General features: G+C 36.0%; 1 protein-coding gene across 2 annotated transcripts; it reads left to right on the forward strand.

The window, feature by feature from the left end:
• The first annotated feature begins 8337 nt into the window (after positions 1–8337).
• On the forward strand, positions 8338–19515 carry LOC149804324 (large ribosomal subunit protein mL48-like). Of its 2 annotated transcripts, none has more exons than XM_089938838.1 (7): positions 8338–8498; positions 9434–9510; positions 10173–10227; positions 13987–14117; positions 15332–15434; positions 18214–18303; positions 19346–19515. In XM_089938838.1, the coding sequence occupies exons 1-7, from the start codon at positions 8478–8480 to the stop codon at positions 19451–19453; spliced, it is 585 nt and encodes a 194-aa protein (XP_089794964.1). In that variant the 5' UTR covers positions 8338–8477; the 3' UTR covers positions 19454–19515. The 2 variants fall into 2 exon arrangements, with proteins under 2 accessions (XP_089794964.1, XP_089794973.1); XM_089938847.1 differs by lacking the exon at positions 8338–8498 and adding an exon at positions 8566–8758.
• Positions 19516–19781: the final 266 nt, after the last annotated feature.

Raw genomic sequence — 19781 nt, forward strand, 5'->3', positions numbered from 1 at the left:
TTCTCATTACTGAACTTCCGCTGTGTCCAAATCCTAAAAACTTATATGTTAATCTAGCATACCATCAAAGATGAACTCCCGGTGAAGTTCTTGTCATATATTAACCGGCTTTCTTTTGAGAGGCTGGACTGTACAAAAAGCAACGTGCAGGGGGTTACAGGTTTCACTTCCGGATCAGCATCAATGCCTCATTACTCCCTCTGTACTGTCGCCAAAATACACACAGAGAGCCATGCATAATGCTGATATTCTAAAGAATAAATAATGAACTTTAAATCAATACCAATAATACCTAAATATATTTCTTATTTAACCACCAAAATGACAGAGGAAATAATGCTTTCAATTTAAACTTGGACTACATTTGCGGGTACTAAACCGGAAGTAATAATACTGACCTGTGTCTCTTTTGGCCTTGCAAATCTGCAATTTCAAAATAATGGCAGGCTGGGATACGTTTTTTATTCACTATTCTGAAATCTGAATGTACTGGTAAGAGAACAATACAATATGGCTGTCATTGGCACTGTGACAGACATATTGGGGGCAAGTTGGTTCACACAGTCTCAATAAAAGTTAAATTTAGATTGCCCATTTTTCTAAATTATGAATTGTAAAACCTACTTAATACTTTATTCCCTAGAATACTCACATTGGACCAATACTGTAAAGTGGGCAGTATCTTACGTGACAACTTTTCTTCATTTTGTCGATGACTTTAAGTTGTTGAAAACATCGATATGGGTTGCCAAGTGTGTGAGATATTCCTGAACATTTGACTTCTCTTTCCGATTTTGTGGACCTCGGAACACGCTACACAGCGCCGGATAGGCAGCAAGATGTCGACCCACAAAACAAATATCATGGAAGGCGTCTTACATTGTAGGACTACTATATGACCAGTCCTTATTGAGATAATAATATTTTGTATTCAACCTAATCATGCCCAACTGTACTCAGTAAAAGTATTTATTTTGTCATTCTGTATATGCATGACACACAAGATCAGGTTGTGCAAGTGGGCAGCACTTTCATTGGGTATCGCAAGTCCCATGCATCCATTATTTATTTTTGATACCTTTTGGTTTTTCAATATCAATCCAGTTTAATGGATATTTAGTTAGAAAAAAGTATTCCTTGTATTTTTGTTCATTTTCATACACAGAACGATAAGCCATGATGGAAAAATATGTGTCGGTAGCACTATACATGATACGTATCCTTCACCATTGAATTACTTACATATGTTTGTAATCTGAAGACATAATTAATCAATGCTCATTATACATGTTCTTAATTGAAGAAAAAATCTCATTATATCTCTTATAGATAGCATAAATTAACATCTTAACCATTTTGTACCCTAATTTCTGTCATCTTTTTTTATGGACCAGTATTCAGTCTAATGCTGTCTCACTGATGGAAATTTAAGGCTCTGTGTTTCTCATTATCACATGTTCTGGACGGTGCTCTATTTCCAAATATTGTAGCAAAGAAGAGTGCATTGTAAGAATCCACTCCTCCCCCATCTCCAGTTCATACATCTCTAAAGATATCTTACAGGTCCTGGTAACATGGTCTAAATACAAATTTATTGCCACCTATAATGAAAACATATGAATATGCTACTTTTATTTGTATTTTTTTGTTATTAGACTAGTGGATAGAAATTTTTCCCCACTCCCACCAATCAAAACAAAGTTCATTTATCGTACTATCATTTACCATCACCAGTCTAGGAAATATGTAAGATGCTTGCAAAAGTAATTATCACCAGTCTAGGAAATATGTAACCTGCTTGTAAAAGTAATTATCACCAGTCTAGGAAATATGTAACATGCTTGTAAAAGTAATTATAGCTGAAGAAAAATAACGCTTCTATAACACTTTTAAACATTGAAATTAAGGAATTGTATACATACTTCTTGAAAGTGATGGGGGGGGGGGTCCATAAAAGAACACATAATTTCATTTAAAATCAGCTCAGCAGTACAGTTCTTTTATTAGTGAAAATAAGACACAATAATAGAGCCAGGATGTAGGCAAGTCTCCTCTATAAAACATTAAAAGTTGTCAACAAGTGTAGAATTTCAAAACGGAAAAATATGCCTTAGACTCAGATTAAAAAAATATATTTACCTGCATTGATGATCTGAATATTTAATTAAGACTCATAGAAAAATATTAGCTTTAATGAATGTTGTTTACAAATAAATGTCACTGATCCGGTACAAAATGAACTTGATTTTGGACAAGGTCAAGTACAAAATACAGATGTATATAACATATAATCACTAGTAAAAGCCAACAAACAGTACAAATTAATGCATGATAAAGCCCCAAACTACTCCAAATATATAAATTAAATTGTTGTAATGAATTTTCAAAGTTTCAGGACATCAGTTTTTCTTTCGAAAGCTTGTCAGCCGAACCACTTAACATAGACAATTAAAATTTAATAACCTTGATTGTATTTAGACAAATTAAATTTCATAAATATGTTTGTATATATATATATATATATATATATATATATATATATATATATATATATATATATATATATATATATATATAGTCTTTTTAGCAACGTACAATCTGCATATCGCCCTTGCCACAGTACTGAAACTACTCTTCTATTCTAAAAGTAGTTAATGACATTCTCTCTGCGTTGGATAGCGGAAAGATTACAGTCCTCACCCTCCTTGATTTGTCTGCAGCATTTGACACAATAGACCATGATATATTACTTCACCATCTCCAGCATGTATTTGACATTCATGATACAGCCTTACTGTGGTTCAAGTCCTACTTGGTCAACAGGACACAAATTGTATCTGCAAATGGAATACACTCCAGCCCAGTTGCTCTATGTTGTGGTGTTCCACAGGGATCTGTTCTTGGACCTGTTCTCTTCATTCTGTACACTCACTCGCTCTCAAGTGTTATAGATCATCATCCAGTGTCTCACCAATTGTACGCTGATGACACCCAAATATACAAATCTAGCCACCCAACTGAAGTTGATGCTACCATCCAAGGTGTAGAGAGGTGCATTTCTGATGTGAAATCATGGATGACATGTAACAAGCTGCAGATGAATGATGATAAAACTGAGGCCATTCTGATTACAACACAAAGACTTTCTCATTCACATCCTTTGCCTCAAGCAATAAATATCAGCAGCACCAACATTAAATTCACACAATCAGTACGAAACCTAGGTATTACTCTGGATAGTACTCTCACATTGCACCAACATGGCATGAATATATGCAAGGCTGCATATCTTGAGCTGAGACGCATCAGATCAAATCGCAAATATCTTTCAGTTGATGCCACTAAAACACTTGTGTGTTCATTAGTACTTTCAAGACTAGACTATTGTAACTCAGTTATGTCTGATTCATCTCAATATATGCTCCAGAAACTTCAGAAAGTTCAAAACACAGCTGCTCGGATCATACTTAGAGTACCACGATCAGAGCACACCTCCCCGCTGCTCTGTACCCTAAACTGGCTATCCATTCGATCCAGAATCAAACACAAAATTTGTTCTCTGTGCTACGTTTCACTGTCGGACTCTAATCCAACATACCTATCCGACCTCACCCATGTGTACACACCAGCAAGATACTTACGCTCCTCTTCTGATAATCGTATACTCATTATTCCCACTATGAAAACAAAGTCATATGGACAGCGTTCTTTTGCATACCAGGGTCCAACAAAGTGGAATGAATTGCCCACTGAACTTAGACACAAAGACACAGTGATCACATTCAAGAGGGCTCTCAAAACTCACTTATTTCGACTGCAAGAACAAACTTAAAGACCTAATAATGTTTCCTTAATTAAATATTCTCAACATGATTTTTAATGTTTTATAATTTCATGGTATTTGTTTTTGTAATCATATCATTATATGTTTTTTATCTTACAGGTGTCGTCTAATGTTGTAAAGCGCTTAGAGTTTCTAAAGATTATGCGCTATACAAAGTCCTCATTATTATTATTATTATTATTATTATATATATATATATATATATATATATATATATATATATATATATATATATACATACATACATACATACAAAAGACCTAGGTAAATTTTCTAACCATTATGAAAATGCATCAAGTTTATGTTGCTTTTCTTTGCTTCTTGTGCACTGACCTCTACTTTTTAAAAGTCTGCAGTGGTGGCATACGTGATTTACAAGCACATATCTAGCTCCGTTTGCTGAATATACATTATACTGTTGGCATACTTGTTTGTCTATCTATATATTTTTCTTTTTACTTTCTATCTGTCGACCCCACGGCCTTGTTGAACTGTGTGCAGGTCTATCTTAGAGAAAATGTCTGGAGAGAGAGAGAGAGAGAGAGAGAGAGTTTTATTGTTGACTACAGGGCCTAGATATAAATCAGGCGTGGATTTAGAGTGTGGGCATCCATTACAACTCTGTTTGTGGTTACGATACTCCAGTCGCTGTTCTTTTTATTATTTTTTGACGCTTTATATTTTTTTTTTAAGAAAAAACATCAAGCATACGATTTCTGATTGAGAAAAACCCTAAATTAATTTTGGTCAGTTTTTCCTCTGCATCTGCTTGATTTAATCAGTAACTTGTCACAAAATAATTATTACACACACACACACACAGACACACACAGACACACACGCACACACACACACACACACACACACACACAAAGAGGGGTTAGGTCTAGCAAACGCCTGCTACCCCGTAAGAAACAGTAGACTGTACTATCTTTAACTCCGGACGCAGAATGAACAGGTACACTTGATCCCGAACGTCGTCTCTGGTGGTTTTGGCGGCCGAACAGATATGCTCACTCCCTCCCCCCACCGCCGACTGTGAGGCCAGATGGTAAGAGCAGCGTGGAAAACGCAGGGTATCAGCTCGGGTGCAGTAGAAACTAAACGCGCAAATCATGACATTATACACACATGCTTATTAACAAACACACATCAGATGCCTTCAAGTTCTGTGGCGGGCGAGCGGCATAGCAGCAGGTATGGATACACTGATGTTGTAGCAGCAAACGTGCACACAGGCAGCTCAGGGCTTATGGTCGCTGTTCAACGGTCGAAACATCAGTGGAGCTTGACAGCTCCATGCGCGACTTAGCTGCCCATTTCTATAATCACAATGCTCACCTGCGGAAGGGGTAAGAAAATATACCCTAAATGTTGCCTGCTTCACGTAAACTCTGGTCAGCATACCGCGACAGAATGGTATTCCGCATTTGCGGTCGAAAATCTAACAAGAAAACAAAGGTAACGCAACTTACCATCTTCGCCTGGTATGTGTGAACACTAATAGGCAGTACATCAGCAGATAAAACCAGAGAGAAAACCAACTCAAGTTGGTGGAGAACTTGTCAGATTCAAAATCTATATATCAGCCCAGGGTGAAACTCGCGTAGCTGAGGAAGAACAATTCGCCTAAGTACCAGCCAGCTACACCTTCTGGATTCGTTGAAGTAAAGAAGAAAGGCGTTTATATGGTATTGGATTTTGCATCAAAACACAACCAGTCAGCACTCTCACAAATCTCTCAATGGACCCGAATGATAGACAAATGCAAATCAGACTCCCACTGTCTGGAAAAGACATGCGACTATTATCCGCGCCTATGTACCCATAATCACCAACCCAGTTGAGATCAGTGTCAACCTGAAGACCTGGAGTCTCTTATCGTAGAAGTACCAAAGGCAAACAAGCTTATCATCTTTGGTGACTTCAACGTTTGAGCAGGCTCATATCACCAGACATGGCCAGGTGTCACTGGCAAAAATGGTTTTGACAAATACAATAACAGCGGACTTCTACTGAGGAAATGAGCTGAACACGACCTCCTAATGACCAGTAAAGTCTTCCGCCTGCCAAACCACAACTAGACGACTTGGATGCACACACGCTCCAAGCACTGGCATCTGGACTGCGTCATAGTCAGGAGACTGCATAAGAAGGATGTCTGAGCAATGGCAGCCATGAGAAGTGCAGAATGCCGGACTGGCCACAGTCATGTTCAGTCTCCAGATTTTAGCTAGTAGATGACCACAAGGCAAAAAGGTTCCAATAGCTCAGTGTCTTCAGATTGAAATAATAGAATGTGAAAGGGGCATTTGCTGAAGAAATGTAGAAGCAACAGGAAACAATTGATGCTAATTCAGAATATCGAGGAAAACTCGTTATAAGTATAAGGAAGATAGCGGTGATGCACCTGTCTGTACCAGGAAAGCCTTACTTACAGCATAAAATCGAAGTAAATAGTCGAACACTCCTGGCAGTGGAGAAGTTCGCTTATCTTGCCAGCATATTGTTACGTGCAGTCCCTCCAGATCGATAATGAAACCAACACCAGAATTGCTTGAGCACGCATAATCTGATTAAAATCAGTTCTCCACTGTCCTGGGACAGTGAAGATTTGATTTTAATCAGACTGAAGCAAGCGTGACCCTTGGCATACTTCATACAAATGTGTGGGAGTACAGAGGTTTCGGTCTGCAAACAATACTGAAAGCCTACAAAGCCATGATGTTGCCACCCTGCAGTATGCATGCGAAATCTGGACGGTGTACAGACGCTGCCAAGAATCTGAATCATTTTCACTTTCTTGGACGGCTGACTGAGGAAACTGATGAGAATAAGATGGTAGGACAGGGTCTCATATACTGAGAAGTTCATACTGATAGGTATTCCAAGTATTAACACCCTGCTGATGAAATCATAGACGAGATGGTCAGGCCTGATGAAGGAAGGGCAACTACGAACGAAGCTCTTCTACGCCGAACTGAATGAGTGAAAGCAATCTCAGTGTGGTCAGAATAAACTCTTCAAAGATTCTCTTTAATCATCCTTCACACAATTAGCTCCATCTGGCGCAGTGTCATTTATCCTGGAACAAAAGACTTTGTTTTGATGGGAATTGCAGAGGCCGAATTGCATTTGCCGCCCCCCCCCCCCCTTCTCCCCCGATTTCACCTCTAAACATGTTTTGGTCTACATCCATAAAACTTAATAGCTGACCAATACATGTTTACTCCGCCCCCCCCCCCCCCCATTCTGCGGACGCCCCTGCATGTGTTGGTCATATCCGCATGCACACGTGAAATCTGTTACAAATTACATGTTAATAATTTGGGTCTACCAAGGACAACTCATCAATGACGCATCTTGCCGAACGAAAAATCGACGGATGCAATAATAATAATAATAATAGTAATCTAAAAATGCGAGTATCATATTGTTACAAACCGGGTATATTTTCCAAAGCACAATCGTTGTCGTAGTCCTGTCCGTTAGCAACTGTCCAGATTTCGACTGTACAACATTTATCCATAATTATTTAAATTGAGATTAAATGTATACTTCTATTATTTTCACATATTGCAATATGCGTCGAAAGTCACGCATTTAAATACTTTAGAATAGCTTAATTTGTGATATTTAGTACGGGTAGAGGGAAGAACAGTTCTGAAACTCTAATTTAATCGTCATATTTACGCTGCTGTGATCAAACGTTAACCTTGGCTTTGAGGTTGCACACGTGCATGCTTGTGCACCAGAAAAACACGTTAATGTTTATGCCAACTTGTGTACATATTAATTAATCCCTTGCTTTTGGCGTATTGGCAAAGCAAATAATGGAGAAAGCCCATCGTGCATTTTTTCTCTGTATTTTCTTAGTTTCGTGAACATGTCAGAATTGTATGGTATTCGCGTGACTTAAACGAATGTAAAATTATTATTATATGAATGACGTATTTTGATTATATAGGCACTGATGAGAATAGCCAGTAGGTTAACATATATGCTTGTCTTAAATAAGTGATCGTATCTGCCAAATGGGAATTTAGATTGAAATGTATATTCACTTTCTAGCGTCTTACATGATTTAACTGAGCCTGTACAGACATTTTATGCATAATTTCCCAGGTCTGACGAGACAAACAGTGTCGAACGAAATAATTATTAGTTAGAGTCATCTTTCAGGTCTTTAATCCAGAAGAAATAATTTTAAAAATCATCTAATTACACATTAACACATGAACCTTTCTAATCAGAGGGTGTGAGACTGTGTGCAGTGGTTTGCTAAAATTTTTTAGCTTTCAGGTTGAGGTAAAATTAATGATTTAAAAAAAAATTGAAATGCTTTAATGGTTTAGTTACTTCCATTAATCCAAACCAATTACAAATGTGAGAAAAGTCATTACCAGTGCTTTAATTAATATTAGACTAAATGTGTACGAGCCAATTGCATTACTGCGTTCGGTTTCTTAGTCATATGTTTATGGCCAGCGGAACACCTCGTAGCTTTCCCCATAGTCATATTCATCCTGGGAAAGGAGAGGATTTGGCGAGGCCAGGCGTAAAACAGACCAGATGCCAATAGAACAAGTCAGTTAAGATATTTTGGAAGATATTCAGTATAACTGCCTTCAGAATGACCTTGCTTCTACCAATGGTAAGATATATGAAATGAAAGTTTGTACTTTTGACGGTGTCCCGCATGATGACTCCTTAATCAGTAGCCACAGGGGCTCGTATCGTTGCTAAAAATTGACCTATCATACATGTAGTATATAATAACTAGTAGTTATTGTATAGTACATGTATGAGAGGTCAGTTTTAAGCAACGATACGAGTCCGTGTGGCTGTTTCACCATATGGGCTCGTATCGTTGCTAACAATTTACCCATCATATTTATGAATTAGTTTTTTGAGGTGACATAAGCTGCATGATATTTTTATTCATTCCTTCTTTTAATTTAATGATGACAGTTAGTGTTTGTATATACGGTATAGTAATGCCAGTTTTTCACTCGTGTAAGTTTATATGGTGGGAACGGAGATGTATTTTTTTCTTATTGAACCTGGTCAGACATCTATGATTGTATGGTTGTCTTCAAGAGCTGACATTCACATAGACTAGTGGTTAGAGCATCCACCTTGGGTGCGGGAGGTCGCGGGTTTGAACCCTGGCCGAGTTATACCAAAGAGTTATAAAAATGGTCCTCACAGCAGCCTCGCTAGGCCCTAAGCATTAAGAGGTTAGTGTTTGTTCTGGTCGTCCTGGTGTCAGGATAATGTGACTGGGTGGGACATGATGCTACCTGTCTGCCACATGATGCCCCAGTACTAGTGTAGACATCACTGTAAACTGCCACACTGCAGACATCGTAGCAATATGACTGAACATGTTTTAAAGTTAGTTAAAAATCCAAATCACACATACACACATACACTGACATTCACATGTGTTAATATTTGGGTATTTTTGTGTGTTCTAATTATATATATATATATATATATAAATTGGTGCGTGCAATTTTCTTATGAATTTGTGCATTACTTGAAGATACTGATAATGTTGAAAATATAATCATTGTTTTGTTAAAGGTGAACATGCTCTCAAGAAATACAGCAAGGAATCTGTTCAGTTTTTCAAAGTGGAAACATCTAAGATGCATGCAAAGGTAATATATATATATTTATTTTAACCAAGAAAATAATGTTGACGAATGAAGGGAAAATTATACTAACTGTACCATATGGAAGAAATACATAGCATTATTCATACTGGAATATTCTTTCAGTTTTTGTGATTTATAAAAAATGTAGTATATTATGTCCAGACCCTGTGTTGTACTTTTGTGAATGTCCTCAACCCCTGCAACAATGTTTAGAAACTTTTACCTTTTTAGTTTTCAGTACATGTGAAACCTATCAAACAAAACTTCCTCCACCACCCATTCAATAATATTAATAGATATTTGAACTAATCCTGAATATTTGAACAATATTCATCATATTTATTGTTCATAAAACAAAAACCATATTTAAATTAAGCTCTTGTGGTCTTATAAAATTTTAAAAAATTACCAGATTGATACGTTTATTTATATTTTATTTATTTGTACATTTTAATGAAAAATGCTATATCTGTAAATATAAACTTACACTCAGGGCTAGAAAAATCCTACCTGCCCAGGATTTATATTTTCCCACAACTGAACAAAACTAAGTATTTGATATTATCATTAGTTAAAAAATTCTTGGTGAGTGACAAAAGTTTTCCAATCAGCTGGACAGGAAATTTTATCCAGCCATGCACATCTCTTTTCACATTTTTTTCCAGATGCAGTTTTAGTGAAAGTAGACAACTTTGTGGAGTTTTTGAGCCAGATGACTTGGTAAGATGTCAATCAAGGATATACATAATGCATGGAAATATGATTATCACTGTGATATTGTGATACAGTGTGTGAACTAAATATGGCCCTTTCATATGAACACTAATATAACCCCTATAGTGTCATACATATACAGTGTGAGAACTAAATGCACTCCTGATATGATAGAGTATAAAAGGAGTTAGATGTAACCCCAGTATTGGGAAACATGATACAGCTGAGTTCTGTTTAGCATATTTGTATATTTTATGCAGATAAACTGACAAATTAACAGATATGCATAACATTTTCATTTAGTGATAAAGATGGATTGATTTAAAGCAGTAAGCAGTGGGTGAAATGATAGACCTCTGTCTTGTATTGATATGATTCATGATACACAGCCTATGATGTGATACATTATCATTAAGCATCATTATTGATATACATATCAGCTTGATGGGCTTTCATCTTGAGACGTCTAGGATAGTACATTTGTGCCATTTTGCTGACATATTGGTTGTATTTCTAGCATGGTGATTACAGACAGACATGGGCTTATTATCTGTTCATATTCCATTCTCACCTTAGACAAGATAACTAATAAATACTTCCAAACACATGACCTTTTAGGTGTCAGTGATTTTTATTCAGTCTTTTGGGCCATTGTAGACTGCTCCATTTGATCAGGTGCAGGGCTTATCTTGGTCACAGGATGTCTTGGAAACACTTAGTCATGTGTATTTGGATGCAATTTTTTTATCTGGGATGCAGAAAATCACTTGCGCAGGAGTCCTTTGTATGCATGCAATAGCTGGGCGGCAAATTCAAAGGCTTGCAAGTCATGCTTCAATCACATGCTGAGTGGGAAAATCAGTTGATCAATCGATCATTTTAGCTGTGCTGATAATTACAATGACAGAATTCAGTGGCTGAAAGACCCCCATATGTACATGTTGTCATTATAAGATAACATCAAAAGAACATGATGCAATAGCTCGGCAGCAAGTTCAAAGACTTCGACTAGCTGCTGAGTGGTGGGAAAATGTTCTGATATTTAGGCCTTCAGTGACTGAATTCAGAGGCAGAGAGACCCAGAGATATATGTGTGGTAATTATAAGTGTACATCAAATGAACAAAGTTAGCTTTCATTATTGTGTTCATTTCCTAGTGTAACAGAATAAGTAGTGCATGTGACCTCGAAATCAAGACACGTCAGGACTTAGACAAAATACCATTTGCAAAATTTGGATAGGTATTTTGGGGTTAAACGGCAAACTGACGAAGATTGTAATGAGATTCAGGAGAGTGCTAAAGTTGCTAGAACTGATAGTTTAGATGAACAGTAGCCAAGTGTAAGAAAGTGTGTGATGCCTGGCTTTGTGTTCAGAATAAGATCTTTCCTTGGATTGAAAAAGACATCCACTTGTTCTTCTCATCTGGACATTTAGCCACTTCAGATATGCCCAATATGCTTATGGGGACTGCAACTTTTGCTGGTGGGTCTCCTAATTTTACCAAATAGGAGTCCTCTGCTCCTAGTTTTAAAATCCTAGCAAGACCTCTGGTCACCATACCTTTATTTTGCACGACAAAAATACTTTTGAAACATTTTGTAACCAATTTCATGTCTACTAAAATTTGAAGCTATTGCTGTATTAATTTAAAACAGAAGAAATTGTGCAGTTTTCTCCTGCAAGGAAAATCTTATCTAGATCAAGTCCGAGTATGAGAGCGGAGATGACTAACATCCATATCCTCTATATTGTATTCCTTGCAGAGGCCAAAACCCTGGGGAGGACATGCACACTCACGTCTGTGTAAAAGGAAATTGTTAAAAACACCCATGCCCTTTCTGCAAATTAACAATGTGTTCATAACTCATGCAGTTTGGAATCTGCCCTCTTGCCAGTTCTGTGCTAATTATTTGCTAATCCCATCAGCACTTACAATGATTTCATATATCGGCATAAAAGGACACATTCCAAACTTGTTTCCCATGTATGATTTAAGTACTGTACAGAACTTGTTTCCCATGTATGATTTAAGTACTGTACAGATTGGGGTGGCCGAGTGGTCTAAAACGCTCACCGTTCTGGATCACTCTATCTGCGTGGGTTCGAGTCCAGGCTCGGCTAGCATGGGTACGTGGGAAAGCCTGCCAGTAGCTTCTTGTGGGTCGGTGGTTCTTCCAGGGTTCTTCCTCCACCAGTTATACTGGCCGCCATGTATAGCCTATCTTGTGCTGAAAAATGGCGTTAAACCCTAGAACAACAACAACTATACAGATCATTTGTGAGATTCAATCTGGTTTTCATTGAATCACACCAATTAGTTGTTCATGTACTTTAACATTGTTTTTATTGTATAAAATTTCTTAGGGCATTCATATAATCTTTCAAGGATCTGAAGGTAGATGTAGTCAAATTCTCAAACATTTTCTGAACATCTGCATGATCTGTATGACTTGTACTTTTGATTACAATTGGAACACTAATCAAACAGAGCCATTTAATCAAGTGTACCCTAACTTAGCATTGGTCATTTAACTGTTGAACACATTCTCAAAGGCCTGATAAACATGCTGATTTTGAAGAGTTGGTCTGGGATGTTTTTCTGTGGTTTTCACATAGCACACTTTTGAAATTTAAAAAAGAACCTATTACTTTAGTATGAAACCAGGAAATAGAAAGTTCTGTTTATTTGAAACTGCTTTAGAACTTGCTACAAAATGAGAACTAAATGTTATTGCACAACAATGACAAAATCCTTTAATATTATGTGCCAGAGCCTTACTGTGTTAAGTTCAGCAGCAACTTTAGAGTTATTACTTTTTTTGTTTTGTAACTTAATGCAGTTTATGATACAATCCTATTAGTGCAATTAGTCCTGCAGTTTGCCTTGCAGCTTTTATGGATTGTTGTTAAACTTGGTACATATTGTAGTTTTTAGTTTTTGCACTTTCCTAGTTATACTCATCAAAGATGAGAAGAGCTAATATGGTAGCCTGTTGTCCATCCATCTTCTAGCACAAATTATTTTGACTTGTTCTAAACTACTTGGAGGATTGCCTTGAAACTTCAGACACACATTCATCGCCGAGTCTACTTGGTCCCAAATGAATATGGTGCTAATTTGGCATTCAATATGGCTGTCATGGCAGCCATCTCAAAAATCTTGTTATATTTCCACCATAATGGAGAGTCATATCAACATGGGGTTTTCACCAGAAGACTTCTCATGGGTAGTTGGTTTTAAATGAAAATGGTGCCAGTTGGACCTCTGATATGGCCATGATGGTGATCAACTTGAAAGTTTTGTTTTGACAACGTGACATATGACTACTAAAAGCAGGTTTGCATCCTCCTACTCTTGTCATTTACTGGAGCATGTCCTTGGCCAAGGCACTTTATTCCAATTGCCATAGCACTAAATAACCTACATACATTACTGAGTTTTAAGACACCAAAACCAAATCAATCTTCAGGAAGGATGGTCAGTTTTGTGATAGGGGGTTTTCGCCAAAAAGAGTTCTTATTACTTGTAGTGTGTCCTGTGTGAAATTTGTGCCAGTATGTTGTCCATTATGGCAGCCATGGCAGTCATCTTAAAAAATGTTATTATTGCAACTCTTCTAAACAGAAAGTCATCTTGATATGGTTTTTTTTTACCTGTCTTCATGTTGCTTAGTATAAACACTTGTACACATTAGTCTTCCTTTAAGCTTGTAGTAAGCATAACTTAATAATCATATTGACTTTTGCTGTCTTTTATTTCAGAGCAGTGGGACAGAGATTCCTGAATATGAGTCAGTCCATATCAGAATGAAGGGATATGACTTTGTAGTTCTAGAAACCTTTGCTAAATATGTTCATAAAATGGGAAAGGCAATGGAATTTGAAACAGACAGGTACATTTTGTGAACTGGCACAAAATATTTATGGCTTGCTATACCCTGATTATTATTGATTTATCAGACCATGTATCCCCTGAATCTAGTTGTTCAAGCTTCTGGAGCAATGCTTAGTAAGTTTTTCAGATCGACACTTATGGTTTTTAAGGTACAATTATGTTTTAGATCAGTGGTTCCAAAACTTGCTGACCACGAACCAAAACAATAGGTTTTCAGAACCTAATGACCCCATTTCAACATTTTTAATTTATAAGTTTTGCCACCCTCAAAAATAGCCTCAATGAAGTCTTTTTATTAATATTAGATTACACATTATAAGCAAAGATTACGCTCTTTTGCCACTTATGTTAGCAAATTTTATGCTTATACCTCTCTTAGGGTTAGCATGTATGAGAACGTCCTCATGACGCTGATTTGGGTCACAACCTGAGGGTCGGGAACAACTGTTTAAGATCGTCTAGAGACTCTAGAACATGATACTCATTCCAGGTTTCAAATACTTGTTGAAAATTAAATTAATGGATGGAAATATATTCTTAAAAGTCTAGGATAGTTTGGGGATTTTTGGTATTTTGACAGTTCCTCAGATTTAAGGAAAACTCTGGTTTTACTTTGCAGGTGAACAAGAGTGTTTTTAAGAATTCATGTAATGACTATTTGTCAAATGCTAAATTTTGTGTCCTACTGAAGATTCATTATCATAAACAGAAATATGAAAATTATGAGTCTCATTTTTGGGGGAAGATTTGAGAAGTTGACTGATACATTTCGGATCATCCAAACTGTTTTAGATTTACCCTACCAAGAATCCAATTAATACAGTGCATTGTCAAGAATCTACAAGAGAGAGAAAGAGCGAGTGAAGTCCATTGAAGTGATTGCATGATTAACACATGCACACAAATGTTATATAAAATACTTCCCATCCTAACTGTATTATACAATGAGGGCAGAAAATGCAATAATTTTAACGAAAAAGTAATAAAGATAGTGATATCAGAAAGCTGCGTGCACATTGTTCTCATGCCATTTGATATAAGTGAACTAGTTTTGTAATATGGAGCTTAGGTAAAATAAAATATGAATTTCTTTCACAACATACCCAAATCAGTGCATATGCTATAATATCTTCTTTCTAAAAAGAAATTACAATATTTTGAGGACAAAATGACTACAAAAATCACAGTTACTATATAAATTTCTATTTGCAGTTTTGCTGTACCTTCCACCAGTTGCAATGTGAATACATACAAGCCCAGTACTTCAAATGTACAAAATACTTACTCACTGAAGCTGTATGAACGTGTAGTAGAGGTATGATCTGTCTCAAACTCTTAGAAAGATTTCATTTCATATAAACCTGTGTACGAGGCAAAAGGGAACCATGAGCATCCCAATTTGTTGTTACAAAAACCCCTGGGCAGATCAGGGTCCCTGTTTTTGATGTGAAATTAGCAATAGAACAAGCAGGGTAGACCCAGTTTTGTCAGTATTTAATGTACCACAGATTGGGGTCTACTGCACTGATGTGAAATTAGCAATAGAACAAGCAGGGTAGACCCAGTTTTGTCAGTATTCAATGTACCACAGATTGGGGTCTACTGCATTGGCATTTGGGTACATGTTGTAAACAAGCTAATTCAAATACAGTATCAGTGGGTGACATTGTTAAAAAATTTAATACACAAGTTGTTATACATATTGGAATAAATGTTTTTTTCTGATTCAAGAATGAAATATTTATATATATATTTTGGAGGGTTAGTTTTGATTGACACAAGTAACATGGTCTGTAGTGGACCTAAAATACCTTGAAAAACCTACAATTTCATTATGACCATAGAAGCCTAAAAAAACCCTAAAAAGACTGATGGAAAAAAAAGTTCAAAATTTTAAAATATGATAAACGAGTCTACCATGACCCCACCAAAAAATGTTTTTTGCAAATGTTTTTTATTAGGCTAGTCTAGCAGTCAAGAAAGCACACAAATTAAAGCCATGGGGTCATTTGTTTCTGTCATTCATTTGACAGACCGATAAAGTTATATCATTGACAGCACTTTTAGAAAGAGCACAAATTTTACCCTTTTTTTAAGATATGTTTGAAATTTAAATTTATGTGCCATGCTGAAATTGAGTTTTGCATTAAGTGAGTCAAGCATGTAGTACAAAAAATGGAAGATGCATTGCCAACATGGCAGAAGTAGTATGTATGGTTAGTGGTGGCATTCTGAAGGTTTGAAAATATGTTACACTGCAAAAGAATGTCAACTTTTGGATCAAAATCAGCACTCCATACAACATTTTCAAAACTTTTAAATCACCATATTTGTAATTTTAGTAGGTCTGATCACCAGCTTAAAAGGTATAAACTTTTGGCTGCACCTGTGGCAATTTTTAGCACCAACTTATAGACTTATAAGCATGGATTAACCCGTTCATGTTCTTGAGGAGTGTTGTTAAGTATTATCTGGACTTTTAATTTCCTATTTAATTTTCAATTACAAGAATGTGTGCAATTGAAACAATGAACAGTAACATGCATTTACATTCTCTTGATTTACTTGGATTGTTTTTATTTCCAAGTAATTCAAAGCAAGGTAAATTCAAATTTATAATTGGGAATGATTTACCTCCAAATTACTGTAGATAGGAAAATCATGGTGGGATACATATTTTCACTGTCTTTTTAATTCACTTGAAAAAACATGGAATATCACAAATGAAAAGGGATGTAACTCCTATCTTTCCTCAAAGATTCAATAGCTTTAATTTATAGGCCAATAAAATAGATGAAGATATGGAACTACACATGTTACACTGTCACAAATGGCAACTCCCATTTCAGCTGCGACTATATAACATTTTCCCCCACCGTCCTGCATGCAAATTGTTTCTACAATATCAGCTAAGGGACAGACATTTAATTGTGAAAGGGGGGGGGGGCTGCGATTTTGTTTCCAATCAGAATAGCTCTTTTCTTGTTTCATTTCAAGATAATCAATTTAACTTTTTTTTGTCAACTAATATGATCAATAGTTTTTTCTTCCACAACTCAGACCAAGAGTATTTTATTCAAAGCGGGCCATAAATTTAGGAATAAAATGCCCGTATCAATGATAAAGACCACCTCTCTCAATTTTCTTGACCTATTGACACCTCTGAGTTTCACTGACAGTGTGACTGGAGTATGGCGAGTACAAATGAGCTAAGAAATGTTTACATATCGATTCACATATTCCTTTATCTAAACAATTCTTTCCTCATCAAGTAAAGTTTAATTTGCATACAATGATCACTGCAGATATGCTTCAGCAACTGCTGATAGAAGGTGAAAGATGTTATTTGGTTTTAAGACACCTGGGCTCTGACAGTTGTACACATGACTTTTGTATACGAAATTGGCCATTGTGACTGGGTGACTGCTTTATAATGGCGACTGTCTACCTTATTCTGCATTTCATTTCTGGGATCTTGTTTGTTCCAATTTTTGTGAAGCACATGTTACAGTATCAGAATTGGACATCTGCTTTAATCCTACCTAGTCAGTTGCATTTTATGTTCATTGGTCTGTCTTTCCTCCTCTTCATCTTTTTATTGAAGCAAATAATGATACTTACTGCAATAGGTGTTGGTGATTTGGATTAAAACGTTGGACCTTTGATGAAGATGTTTGAATTGAGATTAAGGTGTTTGAATTTGGATTAAGATGTTTGAGTTTGGATTAAGATGTTTGAATTCAGATTTAGATGTTTGAATTTAAATTAAGATGTTTGAATTTAGATTATGGTGTTTGAATTTAGATTATGGTGTTTGAATTTAGATTATGGTGTTTGAATTTGGATTTAGATGTTTGAATTCGGATTTAGATGTTTGAATTCAGATTTAGATGTTTGAATTTAGATTAAGATGTTTGAATATAGATTAAGGTGTTTGAATTTGGATTAAGATGTTTGAATTTGGATTAAGGTGTTTGAATTCGGATTAAGATGTTTGAATTTAGATTACGATGTTTGAGTTTGGATTAAGGTGTTTGAATTCGGATTAAGGTGTTTGAATTTGGATTAAGATGTTTCAATGAATTTGTTTCCAGTTACAAGATGTACCTTCCACCAAACTTCCTGCTTTTGTTGAGCTTTTAAGAATGCACACACCAGAAGGAATTCAAGTCACTGTTAAAGAGGTAAACGTTTTTTTCAAAAATTTAGTTCACTATAATTTAACCATACAGCCAAAGTATACTTGTTTGAAATGTGTAGCCAAGATGGGATAACTATAAAACAACTCGATAGTGGTAAGCTGAAGACACTTATAAATATATTTGGTGTTTTGTGGTCAAAATGATAATTTATCAACTGATATACTATTCATACCAATTATTTTGAGATCTGTAGTTAGATCCAAGGAATGCTATTGGCATCAGTATTCATTTGAGCTGTTAGAGATCTATAGTTAGATCCAAGGAATGCTATTGGCATCAGTATTCATTTGAGCTGTTAGAGATCTATAGTTAGATCCAAGGAATGCTATTGGCATCAGTATTCATTTGAGCTGTTAGAGATCTATAGTTAGATCCAAGGAATGCTATTGGCATCGCTATTAATTTTAAAAGTGTTGGATCCATTTACCTGTAATCTGAGTAGTAGTTTAGCCTACGTTTGATTAAGTGATATAAGGAAACTCCTTTGATGTAAAATGTATGTGTTTTTCATTTATGTTTTAAAAACTGTTTAAAAGGTGAATTTCCCTTTGGCATTTTTACAAGGCAAGGATATTTCCTATTGAGGTTAGAAGAATAGTCCACATGAATCGATCCGTTTTAGTATATTTCAACAAATGTGTGATAAATAACTTTTAATGAACAATAGTACAAGTTACTGTTGTTTATCTCCTTTATCGGCACAGTGGCAGCAATTATGACAATGGCATGACGTATGCATGTAACGGTAGAGAAATTACAAATTAATACCAAAAAACTGCATCTCTGCCATTGTACAGTCATTGCAAGTGCATTAGGTAAAACTTTTAATAAATAGATAATCAGTGAAAGTACCTCATTGCTCAGTTAAAAATAATTTACTTAATAAGTGCTTGATCATGTCAGTTGTCAGACTTTGATTATATCATATTTATCAATATGGGAGTGCAGCTGTTACACAAGAATTTATAATACATTGTTACAATATTTATCAAATGCTAATAACCATTGGGTTCATCACTTCCAGCCTACAGAAGAGGACGATGAGTACCGCTACATCCCAGACAGGGAAAAGGAAACTCTTGAAGCACAATTGGAAGAGCTTGGAGGCGCAAGTAAGCCCAAGAAGAAATAGGACATTTCAAAAATGTATTCATCATTTTCTGTAAACAATTTAGAATTAAAAGGTTATTTTTTTGGTAGTTTTGTCATTGATTATTGAGTATTAGCATCTGTGTTTCAGACAATTACATGGATGCACAAACACACAAGCATGTATGTCCATCTTATGTGACATGATCATACCAATATATGAATCACTGGTCCTGTATCCCCTAAAAGAAACCTAAAGTCAACAACAATAATGTTGTTTTTAGACTCCCTGGCCAAAGGCCAAGTGAGCTTATGGCATGGCCCATTGTCCATTGTAAATTGTCTATTGTCCATCGACGTTTGCGAGTGTA

This window comes from Sinohyriopsis cumingii, chromosome 2 (genome assembly GCF_028554795.1).
Source record: "Sinohyriopsis cumingii isolate HCF-2022 chromosome 2, ASM2855479v2, whole genome shotgun sequence".
NCBI lineage: Eukaryota > Metazoa > Mollusca > Bivalvia > Unionida > Unionidae > Sinohyriopsis > Sinohyriopsis cumingii.

Coding starts and splice junctions, on each gene's coding strand:
- LOC149804324 (XM_089938838.1), top strand. CDS start 8,478: ATGACCTTGCTTCTACCAATG. Junction 14,118..15,331: donor ATGGAATTTGAAACAGACAG/GTACATTTTGTG, acceptor TTCTATTTGCAG/TTTTGCTGTACCTTCCACCA. Junction 18,304..19,345: donor TTCAAGTCACTGTTAAAGAG/GTAAACGTTTTT, acceptor CATCACTTCCAG/CCTACAGAAGAGGACGATGA.